The following is a 20,453-nucleotide window of genomic DNA, read 5'->3' on the forward strand; positions in this document are numbered from 1 at the left end:
GCTGTGTGAAACATTAATTAAACAGAATGTGATAACTTGCTCAATTGAAAACAGCACAAAGACAAAATATTTAATGTTTCACCTCATCAGCTTCATTGATTTCTGTAAATATCTCTTATTGTGAATCTGATGCAGCAACACGTTTCACAGACTGAAAGATGTGGAACCTCCAAAAACAGGTGAGAGGATCATGATCGGGTATGAAAGGGGCGTCCTGGAAAGACTCAGTCGTTCACAGAGGATGGAGCGAGGTTCACCACTTTGTGAACACATGAAGGATGAAGGAGATGAACACATGAACTCAGAGACACTTCAAATGATTGATTCTGGTTGTATTTATGTTTCACACAGCGTCCAGTGTGTTTGGAATCAGGGTTGTAGCTCTATGATATGAAACAAATCAACAGTGACACAAACAAATCAGGTTTGACACCAGTTTGGATCCTGCAGTGTGAACAGAACCTTTGATTCACTTTTTCTGAACACAAAAAGGAGAATTTTACCAATTCAACTGTTTTGAACGTGGAACTTTTCTCTCTGTCCGACGCAGTTTTAGAGGTTGTTTTCGGGAGGATAAAGATCAAATTCCTTGCTGAGACGGACATTTTTCTTACAGTGTGATATGAAGCAAATCCCGCACATGAATGGACGGACAGGAGGCTAAGAGTCCAGTTATCAAGCAACTCGGGTTCATACTGCTCAGAGAGAGATTATCCAATTAGCCCCAGTCTTCTTTCTACACTGAGACAACATGACGTCAAAACAGCCATGAGCACTTCACTCAAACTGAAAAAAGACGGGGCTGTTTCCTTATGTGAAACTCTGTGAGGCGTTGTAAAGCACAGAAGAAGCACAGCATGGACTGCTGGGAAAAAAAGGAGGTGGTGAACAGAAAGAAGCAGATGAGGAAAAAACCTGAGTGTCGCTACAGAAAAGGCTGGAGACGACTTTAACACCTCCCTGGATTAAAATCACACGTTAGATGGCCTCAGATCAGTTCAGAGCTTTGCTTTAAGAGATTTCAACGTTTAAAACAAAGTTAGCAGGTTAAATATGACGCAGAGGAACATCTGACAGAAGCTCCAAACTCCCTCAGAGAGCCAAGTAATATTTAGCAAAATGAAATGAAATTAAATCTTATTATTCTGCGAAAGATCTCAGTCTTCAACTCATTTGGTCTATTAGTTGATAAGACTCAAACGTCGGGATTCAAGATATGACAATCATCTGGAGTGGAGTCAAAAGCTCATTTTGTTTTTCAACAGAATGAATTCTTAAGAAAAATAAATGATGAAAGAGAAATTCCCATCCCTCTGGAAATTCAGACTTTTTCCATGGCAGGAATTAACAAGCATTCAACTAATCCCTTCAATAATTACAATAACTAATTCGGTCTAATCCTCACAATATCTCTACCAAAATGGCCAAATGCATCATTTCACTGCACTTGCTCTCATTAAATAATTAATTCAGGACCACTGCTGAGGTCAAAGAAAGTAAAACCAAAACCAACCGACTTCATAAATACATTAAAGCCTGAAGGAGGAGCGAAGCTGCTACCTGTCAGCCTGAAATCAGGGCAAAAAACAAAAACACTTGATGCACAGCTACATTTAATTCTGTGATTTTCTTCAAAATACCAACATTAAACATTAAATATCATTTCACATAATTGAAATGCTGACGAGTGTAGATGCAGGAAAATATTACTAATACTGCTTCAGTGACGCCTCGGCCTGTAACAGTGGTGGCGGTCTGCTCTGTGAAGGTGCGGCGGACTCCTTTCTTACCATGTGTGGAAGCTGGATGTTAGCTAAGCTGTTGATGAGCGACTGGCTGAGGTTGGCCAGCTCGTGCAGCAGCGAGTCGTTCTGCTGCTCGATCACCTTGTTCTCCTCCTCGATGGACTTCAGGTTGGTCTCCATGGTGGTGATCTGCAGGACAGGACATCAGTGATCAGCTAACCATGTTATTTTCAGGGAAACACGCTGAAGGTGTGATATTTTCACTTTCTCCCAACAGTAAAACGTCTGTTGTGACCTCACTAACTCAGGACAGCAGACATGCATGTCAATAGAAAACTAGAGCTTTTCTTGCTTCTACTTCGCCATGCTTTGATCACTGTTATGCTCCCACGCCGGGGAATTTAGCTGTTACAGACAGCAAGAATTTTGCATCAGCAAGATATAAATATATATATATAAAATACAGTGGTGTTGTACTATTGCACAGTAGAAAATGTGTAAAAAAGTGAATAGCACAGTAAAAGTACAGTAAAAATATATATATATATATATATATATATATATATATATATATATATGGGGTGAAATGAGGGAAAAAGGGATTTCTCTGATATGAACCTGCTGTAAATAATAAATAAAGGCCTGTTTTAGTCACATTAAATCTCAAGGTTCTCTGATTTGGCAGGATCTTCTGTGCAAACGGTCACGTCGACCGTTCCTTAAAACAGGAAGTTGCTCACTTCTTTAACGGCTGCTGTGCAAAGTTTAGACCACAGACGTTGTTTCTGTTTCAAATGCAAACGTTGTCTCATATTAATTGTCTTTATACTCAACACAAAGCTTCAGTCGTGGGAATAATTACTCAGTTAATGAGCGTGTTTGGTCTGTTACAGGATTCACCAGAGTCCACTTTATTTTTAGCTGTTTTCCACACCAGCCCTCCCACACGCTTCATGTATTCATGCTACAGTAAACACACACTCGGTCTTACTTGTGTCCTCAGTTTTATCATGTCTGATTCCACTTGATTGTTGGACTCGTTCAGATCTTTGATTTCTTCATCCAGCTGTTTGATTTCTTCATCGTTTTCGATGCCTGAAACCAAAAACAACACTTGGTTGGATGCGGATACTTTGATCTTTCCTGCTCTGGGTGGAGCTCAGGGTCTGGCTCTGACCTTTGCTCGCTCTTTGCTTGATTGTCAGCATCTCCACGCTGCTCATCCTGGCCTTCTTCATGGCCGAGGTGGCACGGGGACAACCGGAGAGACTGGAATGAAACACACACGTATTGAAGAGAGGTTGACTGGGATGGATTATCAATCTGCTGAAAGTGTTTAAGTTGGTTTGAATTTTAGCAGTGAAGTGAGGCCAATGGAAGCCTGTGAGGAGGGAAATCAGTCCAAGTGTTGAATGATCTGGATAAACATCACAGAGCTGAGGAAACATTGAGATAGAGCTGAAACAGGGTGACACAGAGCCACGCCCACCTCCGATGGGTCAGGAAGCTGCCGCTGACGTGGCCTGAGCCGTCGCAGCCTGGGGTCGGGCAGCTCATGCCGTCCGTCTTGCCAGATTTCCAGACAAACTGCGAGCCGTTGACGTAGCTGTCCTTCTGCCGCTTTGCCGCCAAGGGGCAGCCCGAGGCGCTGCGGTGGGAGGCGTACTTCCCCGTCACATGACCCTGCCCATCACAGCCCGGCACCGGACACCTGGAGGGAAGAACAGACAGACCGCGTGCTGCACTTACACCAACAGCATCAGAAACGACATGGACCAATCAGCACGTTTCACAGGTCTTATCATGGCTGAATGCAAACACGAAGGTTCTGCAGTGTCTTTGCAAACACTTACGAGTTGTAAAAGATTAAATGAAATCTTTTCACAGCATCTCCACCACCTGCTGCTGTTTGATTATCGCTGATGGAGATTAAACATAATACCTGCTGCCTCACGCTGCCAGCAGCCACTTAACCGGATCAGCTTCTGTTAATGGGCTGTAACATGGAAAACTGGTGCAGGCGTTTTCAAAGTACCCACTCCAGCTCTGTTCAGGACTCTGGTGATGGAGGAGTCACAGAGTCACGACTCACCTCCCCCTCCCCTCCCTCCCAGGCCTCCAGGCCACAGCGGTGTAACCATGAGCAGGACACACTCCTCTCGCTCTGCAGATGACACCTCCTCAGCTCCCAGACGCTCGGCTGTGCCTCCTGCATCTCTAAACGCCCTCCGCAGTGACATTTGGGCTGATTAGAATGAGCCGAGCGTCGGCGGGCCGCTCCCCAGCCGCGCTCAGGTAAAGCTTAATTATAATTTCCCTGTTAATGATGATGGCGGATGGAACAGAGGTGGCAGCAACAGCTGGCTGCAGCCTGACACCGGCTGAACTTTAGCTTATTCACAAGGTCGTATTGGCTTAACATTATGGCTCCGCTTTAACGAAAATGTCAAACACTCACTAGTGCTAACCTTTACTGCACTTGGCCTGCTGGGAGCGGGAGGTGAAGTGGAGGACTGACCACAGCTCCACTCTAAAATGTTCTTTCCTATAGTTAGAAAGGTCAGCGTACACAGGCAGCATTTCAACAGGAAGCAGACGGATGAATCTGTCAGCGGCGTGACAGACTTCCCCGTAATGTGGCCGCTATACGTTCAGTTTACACGCCACGAAATATGAATCCTGGATTAATGTATGTCTGCATGTGAGGAAGTTCTAAAGACTGTATTATGGACGAAGCTCGGTAGGTTCAGAGGGGCAAAACCTTCTTATATCACCTTAAACTGAATATCAAAACAACACTGGATTTAGATTCGTCAAACATTTCTATGAATGTTTCCTCGTGTCTGCTAGACGTGTAAGTAGGCAACTTCATGTGGCGATAATGTGCCAGTTTTGCATTTCCTGCTCGTCCTGCTGCCCCCAAGTGGTTAAAAACAGTCAATCCTGCTTTCGACTGCTCATATTTTTCCACAGCATATAAAAGTTTGCTCTGAGATGAGCTTGTTAATATCCTAAATTGAATAGTGTTATCATCTGCTTTCTGTTTGTCCTTGTTGGGCACTCTCGCCAAAGACTGCTTGTGTTTAATTGGATTTTATTTTGATCTTGGACTCAGATATTTTGGCTGTGAAACCGCGACCGGATGCGATGAAAGTACAGAGCTGGCAAATTACGGAATTTGAGAGCATAATTTAGTAACTTCAGGGAATGGAATAAGGAGTAAGAGGATAATTCCCGGCTGACACCTCCCCGGCTTCGTATCAAAGCTGCAGAGCCTCTCAGAAACCTTACTTGATGAGCTCCTGGTCGTCCTTGTCCTCTTTGCTGTGGAGGATTTTGATGCCGCTCTTCTTGGCTCGGGGACAGCCGGACAGACTGCAGGACACAAGACAAGTTGAAAAAGACGCACACGGTGAAGTCTTGTCTAGATTTGATGTAGTTTGCGTGGCTGCAGGCGGTCTGAAGCGCGGTCACTGTACCTCCTGTGGGAGGCGTAGTTTCCGGTGATGTGTCCAGATCCATCGCAGCCGGGGGTCGGACACCTGGGGGACAAACACACGGGTTAACCAGCGCCGCAGGGCGAGCCCTGCTCTGTGGTCTCAGACTGCACCTGAACGTCCAGACTGCTCAGACTCGGCATGTTTGCTGCTCTGAACGTGCTCAAACATGCGTTGACTTTGCGGACTCACTTGAGTTCTTGCGCGTTGGTCGTCATCATCCCGCGGATGTTCTTGTCGGCCAGCTGGCAGCTCGACAACCTGCAGGGGGACAGAGACGCCAACTGAGCGCCAGCGTTTTAACTCATGCAATAAAATGCAGTGAAGTTGTTATTGAGAGGAGTGAAATGACCAGTGAGGGGCAGACTGTGGTCATACTGCCTCCATGGAGGGAAGGATCAGGGGAAGATGCATCAGTCACAGCTTCAGCATTTTTTGAGCTGCTGAAGCTGTAAATGCATCGACATTCAGCTTTGTTGAGGAGGTTTGTGGCGCTCTATCATCTGACTAAAGGTTCTGAGCTTCAGCGGTGGATGAAGTACTAATACTCCACTAATACTCCACTACAAGTGAACGTCCTGTGAAGCTGAGACGACCGGGTCAGAGGTCTGAGGGAGTCTTACGTGATGAGCTCCTTCTTGCTCTCCTTGCAGGGAGGGTACTTGTGGTGTTTGGGGCTGGGCATGGTGACCTCGGCCGGGTAGCGCTGCTCGTCCAGCAGCTCCTGGAAGGGGTCCAGCTCGTCGCTCTGGTGTAGGGACGAGAAATAAGCAGACTACAACATGTCACTACGGGCTCAGCGTCAACACATTTACACAAGGTGCAGCTCGGCAACATCATGAGACACAGAGTGGATGATAGCTGGGCTTAGAGCACCGTTTACTGTCCCTGTCAAATACAGCAATAAGAAAACAGGCTGAACATCAGAGAGTCTCTCAAACACCAGGAATGCAGCAGTCCTGGTTCAGCGTTAATGCGCAGCATCGGTGTGTTTCCGCAGCGTTCAGTATGTTTAAAATGCTCCGCAGCATTTCAGGGAGGTCACAGTCGGAAATGAAGATGATGAGACCTCTGGAGAGATTCTCAGTGTGTTTGCAGCTTTTATTTTTAGGAGCAGCAGTATTTATTCTCATCTAAAATAAATGGACAATCAAACGTGCAGTCTTAATCTGGAGCAGAGGTTATTTCAGCGTTTTACTGACCCTCCGTGTTTTCTCTTGGTGTTTTTTATATTCCATCAACCTGCAGGGAGCGCACAGGAGAATTAGCTGGACGGCTAAATCTGGCACATTTACCTGATGGACTCAAGTGCTTAATTAATGCGCACGGTCCAGTCTTAAATAAAATAAAGCTATTTATTTCAAATATTCAAGTCATGATCTCACTTAGAGCTGAAAGAAAGAAAATAATCAGCTATTTATTTTTAGAGTCAGTTGTTTTAGTAAGATAAGATATTTGATGACAGTGAGGAGACTGTTACTGGCTTCTTTCATTATTATCAATTACTTTATTATTTTCTGATATTTTATCAACCAAACAAACATTTTAACCATTAAAAGGTGAAAGAAAATCATCATTATATCGTGTTTGGCTGAATTTTTCCTCATGTTGTCACACATTTAATTTGTAAATCGAGTAAATCGACGCAGCTGTTACCTTAAAATTAAAGAAGTATTTTCAATTTAACTAGTTTTTAATCTGTGCTTTCATTTACTGCATGTGGCAAATACTGCAAACACTAAATTATCTTAAAAGTACTTAAAGACAGTAAAAATGATGTGTTTGTGCTCTGTGGTTGATGACGAGAGTCAAGAAAACCAGCACACCTTTCCTCCTGCCTCCAGTGAGCCCATCCTGTATTGATTATTCTGACACACGGTGATGCTCCAGTGAAATAAATCAGCCCCAGTTAACCAGTTCACACTCACTCTGCACCAGTTGGACTCAGTGAACGAGAGCTTTAGTGGCTTCAGTGGCTGTGAGCGCTGCAGTCTGCTCTGCAGTCCACACATCACACCTCCTCAGTTGGGAGCAGAAATCGTTCAGGACTGTCTGGAGAAAAATCCCATCAGCCTGCGAGCTCCAGGCTCCGGCCTCCTCTGCAATGTCGTGCTTCATTAACAAACGCAATTACTCTCCTGATTAAAACCTTTCACTTCAGCGCTCTAAATCCAACAAGGCAAATGTAGCAATTTGCTGCATGGATTGCTCTGTGTGATATCAGATCTGCGAGGATTTAAAGCGTGCAGATGATCTATCATGTTTTACTTATGTATTAGCGGTGTAATTCGGCATTTTAATGCGCCGCGCCCGAGCTCCTGAAGCGTTCACCGCGAGAGCGGCTGCGTCTGAGGGGGCGCAGTGCCGCGTTTCGCCACATGAGGGCGCACTGGGCCTGCCGGACAGATGGCTGCATCCACCCTGTCAACCAGGGTTATTCATCAAACTGCTGAAAGGGAAATTTGAACTGAGCACTTTTACTCCCACTCACATAGTTAAAGAGAAAAGTGACTTAACCAATTTATTTAGTCTTAAAAACGCTCTTAAGTTTAAGAGAGATGCAGAGGTCTTTCACTGCGGTTAAGAGTTCCTCGGATCCTCCATGTGTTGGAGACATTTAAAGATATATGTGTTTCAGAGGACACAGTTTAGTGTCTGATCTGATTCCATGTAACATCACTTCTCTTATTTTTTTGCATCAATCATGTTTGCAGACACAAAACCAAAGCTGGCAAAATTCGTTTTCAGGCACTTTTCATGCATCTTGGTTGTCTGCAGAGTGTCATCACTGAGAAAAGCGTGAAGAATTTTGAAAGAACTAACAATAAGACAGATGTACATTAAATCTATGACTGTGTCTGAACTCACTCTCACCACATTTCACTTCCCCCAGTTCGTTTAATTTTGTCCAAAGTGTGTAAATGGATCCAATGATGCAATGAAAACAAATAAAGAAGAAGAATCCTGCACAGCCAGTGATGATGCAGATGTGTCCGGATGCGTCTTATTGTTTGTTTTCTTTAGTGCATTCTTAAGAGCGACTCCAAGAACTTTGATAAATACGAGTCCTGATGTGAGCAGAATCAGCTTCATGCTGTCTGATTGTCACTTTACCTTTAATCTCCCTCTCTGCACTGCCAGTGGCACGCCGCTGCTTTAATATCAACGTTTTTAAAACTCAATCAGCATCTTTTATTTCCTTAAGAATAAAGTAATCTCCTCTTTTATGGCAGCTATCTTTGTCTTTGGCCTTTCTTTATTATTTAGCGGTTTGTAGTGCTGAACTATTTCTGTTTAGTGGCTCCAGGGTGAGGAATAACAATAAAAACCGAGCGGTGATGTACAACTTTGGCAAGTGCTGTTGTTCTCTGCTGTTTTCATGCCTTTGGTTAGTGAAGGTGTTCATACACACATGCTGGACCTTTCCAAACCCACAAAATTCCCTCTTATGTATGTAAAGTGATGCAAAAATTATGCGTTCCAGCAACCAAAAGTCCGCCCTCGCAAAATAAGTAACAACTTCACTATGGTGCTTTTCTGCTATGCATCAAGGGACAAGCACCCCTTTAAAAAGCGTATAAAGCGTAATCATCTCTTGATCTATGCGCACACCCTTTAATATAAACTCTGGGTTCCTTAAATCTCTCAATTACATGCTTCAAATTATCCTTACTTTGCATGATTAGCGGACAGGCTGCCTAAATATTAAATTAGGTGGTTAAAGCCTTTAATCACAAGCGAAAGGACAGAGTGTGGAACATGAGCTACATTTAGAGCTTCGGTTTGGTCTGAAAATCGTTTATTTTTACCTTTTCGTGCCTTATTCAATGCATATGTTGCATTAATCTTCAGAGGTTTAGAGTTATGTCTCTATTGTCCTCCTCTGCCTCCAGATCACTGACCGTTTGAGCAGTTTGAACTGAACCTGTGGTGTACAAATCAGTGTAATAGTGTAATCTACAAACTGAGGCACTTTGGATATGAACTGGCTGACAGATCTGCAGCTCCTCTTCAGAAGATGATGCCTGTAACCTTTGAACTGTAAGCCGTATGATGAGGATACCAGCAGCAGCGATAACCGCTGAAATAAACTCCAAACTGTCGACTTAATGCTTGACTGTAAACTCCATAAACTCCTAAGTTATAAATATAAATTAGAGCTCTGTAAACTAAACTGCGCCTCCAGTACATTCTGCCAGTTTTACATTCTGATCAGATGCTTCTGCAAACTGTAAATGAAGCAAACTGTAAAACCTGAATTCTGCTCTGTTTCTATCGACGTTTGCGGCGCCTCAGTTCAGCTGTAACACTTTGTTCTGCGGGTCAGTAAATTCCTAATAATTTCATGGGAGGTTTGTTAGAAACGAACTGTTACTGTATGTAACTCAAATGAATGAATTCCAATCGATTGTTGGCTTAACTTTGTCTTTTCACTCGTGCGCAGCAGCTCAGCTGAACATGCAAAATGGGAAATTTGTTTCCAACAATTTCTGAATATTGAATGAAATTCCTCTGGCAATCATTGACTGCTTTTAACACAAGCAACTAAGCACAGTAAATGAGCAGTCTATATAATTACTAACACAATGCATTCATTCCAGGAAATAATAACTACAGGACCCGTGAAACAAAGTGTTACTACTTATTTTTGCATCTGCAAACTGTAAAACTCAAAACTTTGCAAAGCCTGTGGATATAAGTCTGTGGACTTCACACCCCGAAGGTGTGAATTCAGTGACAAACAGTGGACTATGTAAAATCCACTGACTAAACTCTGCTGTGCCTGTTAATGTAAACCCTGCCAGGTGACGCAGGCCTTCCCGTTACCTCTTTGTGGTCCTGCTCGTCCCCCAGCCGTTTGATCTTGGTGTAGTCGACGGGCAGGTCCCAGCAGTCGGTTTCGCTCAGCTGGTAGCAGCGGCTGGAGAGCAGAGCCTGCCGCTGGGGAGACATCGGCTGCAGGGGGGTCAACACCGTCCCGCTGCCCTCCGGACCGCCGGGCTGACCGGCCACATCCACCGCGCCGCTGTCGTCCAGGTCGCCGACCGGACTCTGAGGGAGACAGGCGAGGAAAGATGTGATGATCTCAGGTGTCGTGATGAACAAATAAAAGTGGCTGGTGACAATTCTGAGACTGGTGCAGAAGAAATGACTCACAAGTCACAGATTAAATCTAAGTTGCTGAAAATCAAAGCAGCAGAGGTCAAGATACCCTGACTGTCAGTCCCTCGTATGAGTCAAAAATCCTACAATTCCCATAATAATCCCATAATCATTAGACCCTCCCACGTTTTTCAAGCTGCATGTCCCAATTTAGAGACAGTGTTTCTGTTTAAAGTTGGATTTGAACTCATTTCAGACTATCTGGTCCATATATTCAGATTCAGAATGCAGATTTTTGTAGTTTTGTAATTTCTAACAGTAATAATAATGTTGTACTCACCAAGTTGACTGCTGAGATCTGGAAACATGGAAAAAAAACCACATTATCTAAACCATTTTATTTAGAGGGTAAACAGCAAGTGAGCACACCTGAAATGTGGGTAATAATCTCTGAATTCACATGAAGAACAACGACGGTCAGCACAAGAGGTCAAAGTTGAAGAAAAGACACGAGTCTGTAAACTGTGATTGATGTTTCTAATGAAACCTTTTTAGTGATTTCAACGTGTTCCCAGATCTCAGCAGCTACCTGGTCACAGTGTTATTATCACTGATAGAAAAGGAGGTCCACACCACCAAAATGAGTCTCAAGCTGTAATAAAGCTGCATCCTCTTATCAAACCTCACTGTGATGAACATGAATCAAACTCTTATCGTGTCATTTTGAAGATTTTCTAAAGTACATGTGAGAATAACGTCCTGATAATCCCTGCATTGCTGTTTTTCCCACTCCTGCATTTGTGTGTGAATGAGATTTATGAAGGCAGACGTTTGTGAGCACCGCCTCAGACTACCTGTGTCAGCAGGTCCTGGGGTTTCCCTCCCAGAGCGTGCGGGAGCTCCCTGCACCTCGTCGACAGGTTCAGGATGGCCGTGGCTGCCATGTGGGCTGCCTCCATATCGTGGGTGTAGTCGAAGCTGCTCTTACTGCAGGTGCTGCTGGCGCTGCTTCCTCCTCCCCCTCCTCCTCCTCCTCCTCCACCTCCTCCACCACCTCCTCCTCCACAGCTCAGGCTGCTGCTGCTGCTGGGAGCGTAGCTGCTGGTCGTACTGCTGGCCGGGCTCGACGTCTTACAGTAGCGCTTCGCTGTGGGGATGAACACACGTATGGCTGATTTGTTAGATTGATGCTGGTGTTCTGCCAAACTGTGCAGCAGGTGGATTATTAGAGGGGATCTAAAACTGCACACAGGAGCTCTGTTGCATTTAAAATATGCAAAACAAGTATACATGTATGTATTATTAACAGCAAAACCATCAGTGAGCTCATCAGTATATCTTCTCTGTGCTTTGAGCTGCATTATTGTCCAAAAACTATTAAAAACACATCAGTGAGCCACACTGTTGCAGTAGCTGACATGTTTCTTCATTATCATGAACACACGGTGGTTTATTTTAACTCAATCCCACCATACACCATCCTGCTGCTGCCCCAAATACTCACTAGAGCGCCAAATGACGGTGAATCCGCCGCTGAAACTAGTCCCAGACAAACGCACAGTTTCTTCCTATTTAAGTAACGTTTGATAAAAATGATGTTTCAGGATATTAACCTTTTTAATACTAAAACAACATGTTTGATGATGACATTTTTATGTCCTCAGTAGGAGCAAACGGGCTCAGAGCTGAGAGCCACAGACAGAGAAGGGAAGTCGCAAAGTACTGAGAGACAGACGAACATGGGATTTGTTGACAACAAGAAAAATATAGAATATCACCAGACACAGAGAGTCAGAGGAAAAATGAGACAGGCAGAGGTGAAAAGAGAGGAATCTGCAGGGACAAAGAGAAGGGAAACAGACAGCGAGTGTTTGCCGGTGTGATGGTGATCGGGGCTCAGCAGGCTGGAGTGATGCTGATGGAGGGAAGGATGTTAGAAAGGAGGGAGCGAGTCGTGACGGATTGGAGCGCAGACACCTCGTCTAAAAACCTCCCTCTTGCCTGCGTCTCACTAATGGCTCCCAGCCAAAGAAAGAGGGCTCGCCTCCATTATCTCTCTCCTGTTTCACAATCCCTCCATCTGCACCTCCTCCCACCCTCCCTCCATCCCTCCATCCACTGCTCAGAGGAGGGAGGCTCTTAGCTTGGCATTTCCATAACTCTGCTCTGCTTTCACTCTAGCCATGTGGAGAGGCGGAAAACACCAGCGCTTTCACTGCTATAACAAAGAGAATACACTGAGTACTGAGCATGTGTGAGCGTGTGTGAGCGTGTGTGTGTGTGTGTGTGTGTGTGTGTGTGTGTGTGTGCATGTTGTCAAGCCTTTGTCGTCAAGTACAAAATGTTCTCCCTAGAACAGGAAAATGAATAGAAATCCCCCATAGTTGGATCATTTTGCAGGTTCACTTCCCCTCAAAAAGACAAAAGACTGACAGTAAAAGACAGGAAGAAAAATCTGTAATGTTTCTTATTCTTTCTGTTCTTGCTCATATTTACCACAGCTGGTGAATTTGGCATACCGATAAGCAGAAAATGGGATTAAGACTGCACGTAACTGATTTTTCCTCAAAAATAATGATGCTGTTACTTCTTGTTATTCTTCGTCTAACTTGTTTAAATTCCAGCGTTGTGCTGCTGTAGATGCAACATCTGTGCATTGCTGCCACCCACTGTGACATATTTCTTCCCACCAGGAAGCCGAAACAAGATGCAAAGATGTGTGTCAACGAGAACACTGCACCTCTTAAACAAAGGGGAGAAAGAAACGAACGTAGAATTCAGCTTGTTGATGTGCGTTCGTTTCTCTTACCGTCGTATCCCTTCGGGGAGGTGTCTCGGCCGTGGTGGGACTTGGTTGTCGGGCCTCTCTTTCCGTAGCTGCCGTGCTGGCTGTCGTAGCCGGTGTAGTCGTAGCTGGTCTTGGAGTATTTTTCCAGCTCCTTGGCCAGGTTGGACCGTGGCGTGCTTGTGGGAACGTTGTTTTTGTAGCCATATTGAGGAATCTCCAGCTGCTTGACGAAACACATCGGCCTGAAAGGCAAGCAGAGGCAGGAGGGGCGGGGTTTGTATGTTGGGACTTCACTGCACCATTCGGCATCCCTGATTTAAGAGTGAAAATATAATCATGTTTCTCAAAGCCAAGATGACTACGAATAAGACAAAGTAAAGGATGTGTTTATAGTGTATGCTGGAAAGTTGACTGAGCCATTCGGCATCCCTTACTGATAAACTGCTTGTTTCACTGCATTATCTGACATGTCTTCTTTATGCGATATACTCCAAGTGAATGTATGCAAAACATGGTTGCAAATCCTAGGAAAAACCAACCAGAACATGCACATTGTTGTTGTGCTTGTAGGGTTTCCTGTTGACACCATTTGGCATCCTCGATTAAGAGACAACAAACAAACAAACAAAAGAAAATGGTAATTAAAGTTTCAATGACCTGCAGCTGCTTGCTATCAGCACAAGCGTGGGGATTTTATTGCACCATTCAGCATCCCCAATTTAAGTGTTGAGGTTAAATATAATATGGTGCTGTTTTCCTATCCCAAAATGTAAATATAATTGCCTCTGCAGAAGCATGCTGACTTTCCTGACAATGTATAAAGGGGAAGACTGGATTTGTCTTCTGGTTGTTCATTGGACCATTTGGCATCGTTGTATTAAGAGACCCATAAAAGTTGAGCACCAAAGCCTTCTTGTGCAATAGGACTTTCGGAGAGGCATGGTTGGACTGTTTTTACAGCTTTACTGCACTATTGAGCTTCCTCAGCTCATTCCGCACCATTCAGCATCCCTGATTTGAGACAAAATAACGTGATGTAAAATGTAGATTACAGCTGTTTCCCAAACCCAAGATGACAGCGAACGAGACGAGGTGGGCTTTGTGTTTCGAGTTACATTTGAATGCAGCAGCGTCCCTCATTAACACATGACAATTAGAGCTTGTACTGAGTTAAAACGTGTGATGTTAATGTTGGTCTGACTGGATTCAGAGTGGGCGGTACCTGAGGACACGGTCTGACGTCTGATTGGTCTTACTGCCGCTGTCAGTCGAGTGGCTCTTCTCATGGACCTTCGCCATCTTCTCTGCAGCAGCGATGGGACAGCCCGACAGACTGGGGGGGGGGAGCACACGGCCTGGTTACATACTGTACTGAACACACACACACACTAACACACACACACACACACACACACACACACACAGCATCTGGCTCTGAATGAAGAGTGGTTCAGCTGTCAGTAACAGCAGTTCAGAATGAATTATGGATTTAAAATGGCCTACTTTACGATGAATGCATTACTGGTTTACTGACTGACAGTTTGCGACGGACGCACTGACTAACTGACTGGTTTACAAACTCAAGGTTTGACTGGTTTACTGACTGACTGACAGGTTTACAGCTGCTGGTTTAGCTGCTGAAGCTCATTTAGTCCATCAGACGGACAGTTTCTCCTCACGGCTCCACGACTCCCCCCAGCTGCCAACATTCAGTCAGCACCAAAACGAAGTTGGCGTTAATCGGACGGACAGTTTTCGCAGAGTTTATGAGTTGCTGGTGTGAATTCGGGGTAAAGAGACGCAGCTTGTATTCAAAACTAGAACTTCCTGCTTTTCTGTCTGTGTGTCACTTCGGGCGAATCCCAATCACCTCATGAACAGAAGGAAAGAAAAATTACTGCCGACACGCACACACGATGCACACACGTTTAAAGGATGATAGGAGTGTGTGAGGAATGTGTGACAGATCAGCACGGTGGCTGCTGCCGCTGCTGCTGGTATGAAGGCGTTTCCATGGCGACTGGCAGACATGAAAGCTGTGTGAGCTGGTAGCTAGCAGAAGCTAAGCCGGCTAGCTCGTTCATTGTTTCCTCTCCCAGCGGAGCTGTGCTACATAACACACCCTGCAGCCACGTCTGAGCGAGTGTATGTGTGCTCCTCTGTCTGCCAGCGCACGTGTGCTGCTGTCTGTGAGCTAATTTGTAAGTGTCTTACTGTGTGTGCGTGTGTGTGTGTGTGTGTGTGTGTGTGTGTGTGTGTGTGTGTGTGTGTGTGCAGATATGCGAATGTGTGTTCCAGTAAGACTTTGTGCCTGTAAAACAGTGTGTGTGTCTGTGATCTGAGGCTCTACGTACGTGTGAGAAAATGAGTGTGAATCCTAATCACATTACATAATTTAAAAATATGCATGGAAGAGTGTGTGTGTGTGTGTGTGTGTGTGTGTGTGCGTGCGTGCGTGCGTGCGTGCGTGTGTGCGTGCATGCATGTACATGTGTGTATATTGGCTGCCTGCATGCGATGCTCTGCTCTGCCTGTGAAATAGCTGCTGATGTGACGCAGACACACCTTCAGCTCAAACACCGCAAGATTTTAATGTAAGTTTGAATGAAAATCATCTAAAATGTAAATTTTGTATTATAGAATTAAGATTAGAATTAGAATTAAGCAGAGAAAATATTCTTTAAAGCCAACATTGGCAGTGTTTCATATCAGAGTCCAGATAAACCTCGTTGGCCAGCAGCTCTTTTTAGACAAAAACTGTCACATTAGGGGCCAAAAAACAAAGATCTCACATATCGGGGTTGCACATAAAAAGACAGACTATCACCACAGACCTCCTGTGAACGCTCAGCCTCTGATTTTAAAACTGAAAGAACAAGGCCACCGTTCAGAAGAGTCAACTTCTACTATTCAATGAAATCAACAGAGACAAAATCTTGGTCTCAGTTGTGTAAAAACACTATTAACAGCTTGGAAAGTGAAATATATCGTCAGCGGTCGACACTCAGAGGCTGAAACTGCGGCTGACTTGTAGTTTCCGTATGAAGACTTGGAACTTGACTTCAGGATGTGCTGAGGAATGAACTTGATGAATTATGCTTCATTTTCTATATCCAGTGTTCAACCTCCAAGTCAAAATAAACTTGAGTCTATTTAATGCAAATTATATGCGAAGTTCTGCCACCTGAGTTGCGTCTACCAATCAGGAAACAGAGAGGCAGCACTGACATGATGAAGCTAAACCTCAGCAATCGGTTTCATCTTAAAACCAGCGAACTTACAGTACTTGTAATGTAAATGCGCCACATTCACATGTCGGCGGTGTTATTCAGCTGTTAGCGGCCCGGCTGAAGGACGCTCACTCACCTGCGGTGCGAGTTCCTGTTGCTATTGACATGACCCCGTCCAGAGCAGCCGGGAGTGGGGCACTTTAAAACATTTTCATACATGGCAAGGACTTTGACAGACAGGAAAAGGTGAGAAAGACAGTGAGGGTTAGGAGCAGACAGGAGAGTTACAAAGCGATCAGCTAAGACGGTTAGGCATGCACAGATTACACCTGCACGACCGACACACTACATTTCAAAAAATGGTAATGCACACGGCGACAAAGATTCAGCGTTATGACAAACTCCGGCGTGAAAGGATTATGTGCCAACAGCAAAAACACGCTTCCACCTGTTGGCCCATAAAACAACAGCTCGGCAGTGAAAATGTTTATTTCAACTCGACAGTTTCAGCTTCTCTTCAGGTTTGGGTTATAAATAAGAAAATGTTTGTCACAAGTTGCAGTAAACTGAAGTTGGAGGTGAATCTCGCCCTCACAAACTGCTCTCTGTTTCCAGTCATGTCTGCTACATGTAATCCTTTCCTGCTGGGGAAACACAAGCCTCATTTGCATTTTGATCCCTGCGCTCATTTCATGAAATTTCATGAGACGAGAACAAACTGGAAGCAAGAGTTTGTCATGCGCTGTTCAAATCTACTGATGACTCTGCAGATGGCGGAGGAGCAGAGTGTGGGGCGACGAACATGCGGCGCTTTACGAATTTCCATCAGAAGAACTAAATATTGTGTTAAAACAAAGGTTGCCATGGATCCAAATCAGTTCTGTTCATATGTTATGCATCAGTCTGCAGTGTACTGTGCAGCAGCGTGACTCTACACCAAGACACTCACTTGGTATTGTTAGGCTCGTATCGCGTACTGCGAAACTCTGTGTATTTATATGTGCACTAGAAACATGCCATAATGCATCATTTGCATAATTTATCAGATTATTTTTCAGCGATATTTTCTGTTGAAAATCACTTCTTCTTTCATGAAACACAAGAAAAGTCAGGACAGGAAAATTGTGAAATATCATGTTACTTTTGGGAAACTGCTATTTAATCATGGTAATAATACTACGTTTCAATTTTTTTTGGCTTTGAAGAAGAAGTTATGAGAGTTAAGAAAAATAGATAAAAATGTTGTTGTTGTTGCTGAAGTGTAGCTGCTCTGCACCGGATATTTTCAGTTATGTTTATATACTGCTCTTTGTAGTATTTTACTCCATTCTGTTCTTTATATTTTTCCATTTTGCAGGAGCAGCTCCCAGATCAGTTTGATGTCATGTCATGTAACATATTACCAGTGTGATTAAAGCAGGTTCGGATGGTCGGAGGTGTCCTCATGCAGCTCTTTTTGTGGGTTTTTGCAAGCAGCAGGTGGATCAAACTGACTGTTCATGCTGTTCACGTTACGTCAGCAACACAGATACCAAAACCAGACATCAGGCAGGTGTGATGAAGAGGAGGAAAAGAAAGAAAAGGAGGACACGTAAACTAAAGCACAAAAAAAAACTATTGTGCCGGAAACATGAGACGATGCTCAGTGAGCAGCACTTTTTGATATTCACTGTGGACACTGAAGAACACAAATGAGCGATTCGTTCAGTCGTCTTTGAAACTCAACACCTTGAAAATGTTTAGCAGCGATCGTCTAATGATCAAGAAGCTAAAACCACCAGGAGTCTGAATATGTCGCATGCTTAAATTCTGATTTAAACTCTGCAAGTTATTTAGAAATGAGGAACGAATCCTCAGCTCCTCGTGGAGCTTTTACCCCGTCAGACCCAGCAGATCTATAAAACACTGTCAGCACAACAAAGCACAAATGTGAGTCATGCAGGACGGATGCATGATGGCGGACAGCTAACATGCTCATTGTTGTCCAACTTTCACTGCGACACAGTCCATCCAACAAGTCATTTGAATTTAATGTGTTTCGAGGTGATATTAAAAAAATCACAGTTTCAGATCTAAAAATATTTCTCAGAGGCAGAAAGAATCTGATTATTCTGGTTAAATTAAAGTTTAAAGAACTAATGCTGCATTCAAGGAAAATGGGAAGAATGGGGAACCCTGAAGGTTTTCCATCTTGGGAGCATTATTCTACAGTATAGCGATAACCTGCTTTGCTAGCCTTGTAGTCTCTCCAGCTAAACGGCTTAAACCAGCTACTGTTATTGTGTTATTTATTTGTTTTGTTAACAACTGAAACCAGATTCAAACAAACAGTGTTTAACTCATTTTAATTCCATTATTTTGAGTAATATTTCGGCCATTTTAAAGTCCTTTCTTGCTTTTGAAAGCTAGCCATATAAAACTGTCAAAGTCTGCTAATTAGCCTAGCTAGTCCTGGCCTAAAGTTTGATATTAACCTTCACCAGCCAGCTAATAATTAATAATTGTAGTTATTCTGCTGGGATTCCTTCTTTCACAGCTTTGCCAGTCCGCTCAGAGGTCTTAAGCTCCCCCAGCTGGGATGATTTCTGCCTCTCAGAAATGATTGTACTATTAAAACCACATCCTGCAGCATCAGGCTGAAGTGTTATGCATGAAATGACTTGTCAGACTGGTCGTATTTTGAGCGGTTTAAAGCTGAGTGTGTTTTCAGTGCAGCTTGACATCCAGGCAGTGGACCTACTCTCAGGCGGGACTCGGTCTTTGTGAGGACACCCGGACAGGCTGCGGTGGTGTGGGTACAGACCCGTCACGTGACCAGTCCCATCACAACCCGGCGTCGGACACTTGCTCTCTTTCTTCTCACCTCTGGAAGAGTCTAGAAAGGAGAAATGAGACAGAGAGAGTGAGAGGGAGGTGGTGGCGAGTCGACAGGTAACCAGCGGCGGCACAGTCGGCTGTCAAAGGACCAAACGCGAACCGGTTCTGGTCCGTATATTTGCCAGATTTGGCTGTAGCCTGGCTCCGGATCTCTGAACTGTCACCTACATCTTTTGTTTTGGTGGGTCAAACAGGTGTGTCAGGTGACCAATCAGAGCTTTGTTTGCAGTACGCCGTCTTGCTACAAAGCTAACTAGCTGCCTGGCTACACTCATGACAAATCACTGCAGGAAAATGGCAACAAGCACAGATGAGCTGCACAAACCACTGTTGGTTGAAACAACAACTCTTTGATCAGCATGTTTTGAAGAAACTAAAACAACTGAAAATGACATTTGTTGGAGGGATTCATCACTCAACACTAAACAACAACAAGAAATCTACCAACAGGAAGGCCGCTAACACGAACACAACGTCGGGCTGAATGAAGGAAGTGAGACAAAATGGCAGGCTACAGTTTGTCAGGAAGGAAATTTGGGTTTGTGGGTCTGAGAATCAGCTCCAGTTAGCAGCACTTGGGTCAGCTGTGGACCAGGAATTGACACCTGGAATTGTCCCGGGTTTACTGATCATAAAGAAAAGCTTTCCTGCGGACTAATAAAAACCTCCTCTGGGCTAACACGGCCTGGTCCGTGCTAATGAAGCAGTCTGAAACCCATCTGAGTCTGTGGTGTGGCTGCACAGCTCTGACTCGCTCCCAGCGGCGGTGAGGTTGGATTTGAGTGGATTTAGAGAAATAGGCCGCAGATAGCGTCCCACAGATGGATTTGCTCTCCTAACGGGCCGTGCAGATTGCCATTACTCATGCCTGACAAGCCGGCCGTCTGATGTTCCCACACCGGCCTATTTTAACAACATAAGCTGCTGTCAGAGGGAAACCATGCATCTGCAAAAAAAAAAAAAAAAAAGAAACGTGTTGGTCCTGAATGCAGAAAATGAGTGGCCATTATCTCATTGGCGGCCATGTACAGCATTTGTGAAATAACACAATGGGATTTTAACAGGTTTTAAGAGCCCAGGGGTCAGAAAACTCATTCAACCCAGCAATGTGCACAGAAACGCTTGAATCAGGGAGGGAAAAGGCTCACATTAAAGTTACAGTTATGTGCTTTTTTTCCTGCTACAGCGCTGATCGCCTCCGGCTGCTGCAGTG

The 20,453-nt window shown here is 44.4% G+C and overlaps 1 protein-coding gene across 10 annotated transcripts in view; it reads right to left on the minus strand.

Moving 5' to 3' along the window:
- The window catches only part of myt1la (myelin transcription factor 1-like, a), a 62,631-nt gene that overhangs the window by 6,498 nt on the left and 35,680 nt on the right, over nucleotides 1-20,453 (minus strand). For 4 of the 10 annotated variants that reach the window (XM_076757056.1, XM_076757050.1, XM_076757051.1 and 1 more), the window contains 15 exons: nucleotides 19,104-19,238; nucleotides 16,500-16,590; nucleotides 14,356-14,466; nucleotides 13,155-13,375; nucleotides 11,200-11,492; nucleotides 10,686-10,703; nucleotides 10,070-10,294; nucleotides 5,866-6,017; nucleotides 5,435-5,503; nucleotides 5,225-5,287; nucleotides 5,037-5,120; nucleotides 3,235-3,456; nucleotides 2,923-3,014; nucleotides 2,737-2,840; nucleotides 1,791-1,934 (listed from right to left, as the gene is read on the minus strand). In XM_076757056.1, the coding sequence (XP_076613171.1) occupies nucleotides 1,791-1,934; nucleotides 2,737-2,840; nucleotides 2,923-3,014; nucleotides 3,235-3,456; nucleotides 5,037-5,120; nucleotides 5,225-5,287; nucleotides 5,435-5,503; nucleotides 5,866-6,017; nucleotides 10,070-10,294; nucleotides 10,686-10,703; nucleotides 11,200-11,492; nucleotides 13,155-13,375; nucleotides 14,356-14,466; nucleotides 16,500-16,590; nucleotides 19,104-19,238 (2,024 nt within the window). The remainder of the gene's footprint in view (nucleotides 1-1,790; nucleotides 1,935-2,736; nucleotides 2,841-2,922; nucleotides 3,015-3,234; nucleotides 3,457-5,036; nucleotides 5,121-5,224; nucleotides 5,288-5,434; nucleotides 5,504-5,865; nucleotides 6,018-10,069; nucleotides 10,295-10,685; nucleotides 10,704-11,199; nucleotides 11,493-13,154; nucleotides 13,376-14,355; nucleotides 14,467-16,499; nucleotides 16,591-19,103; nucleotides 19,239-20,453) is intronic. The other 6 variants (XM_076757057.1, XM_076757052.1, XM_076757058.1 and 3 more) reach the window with 3 other exon arrangements.

Source organism: Chaetodon auriga, chromosome 18 (genome assembly GCF_051107435.1).
Source record: "Chaetodon auriga isolate fChaAug3 chromosome 18, fChaAug3.hap1, whole genome shotgun sequence".
Taxonomy (NCBI): domain Eukaryota; kingdom Metazoa; phylum Chordata; class Actinopteri; order Chaetodontiformes; family Chaetodontidae; genus Chaetodon; species Chaetodon auriga.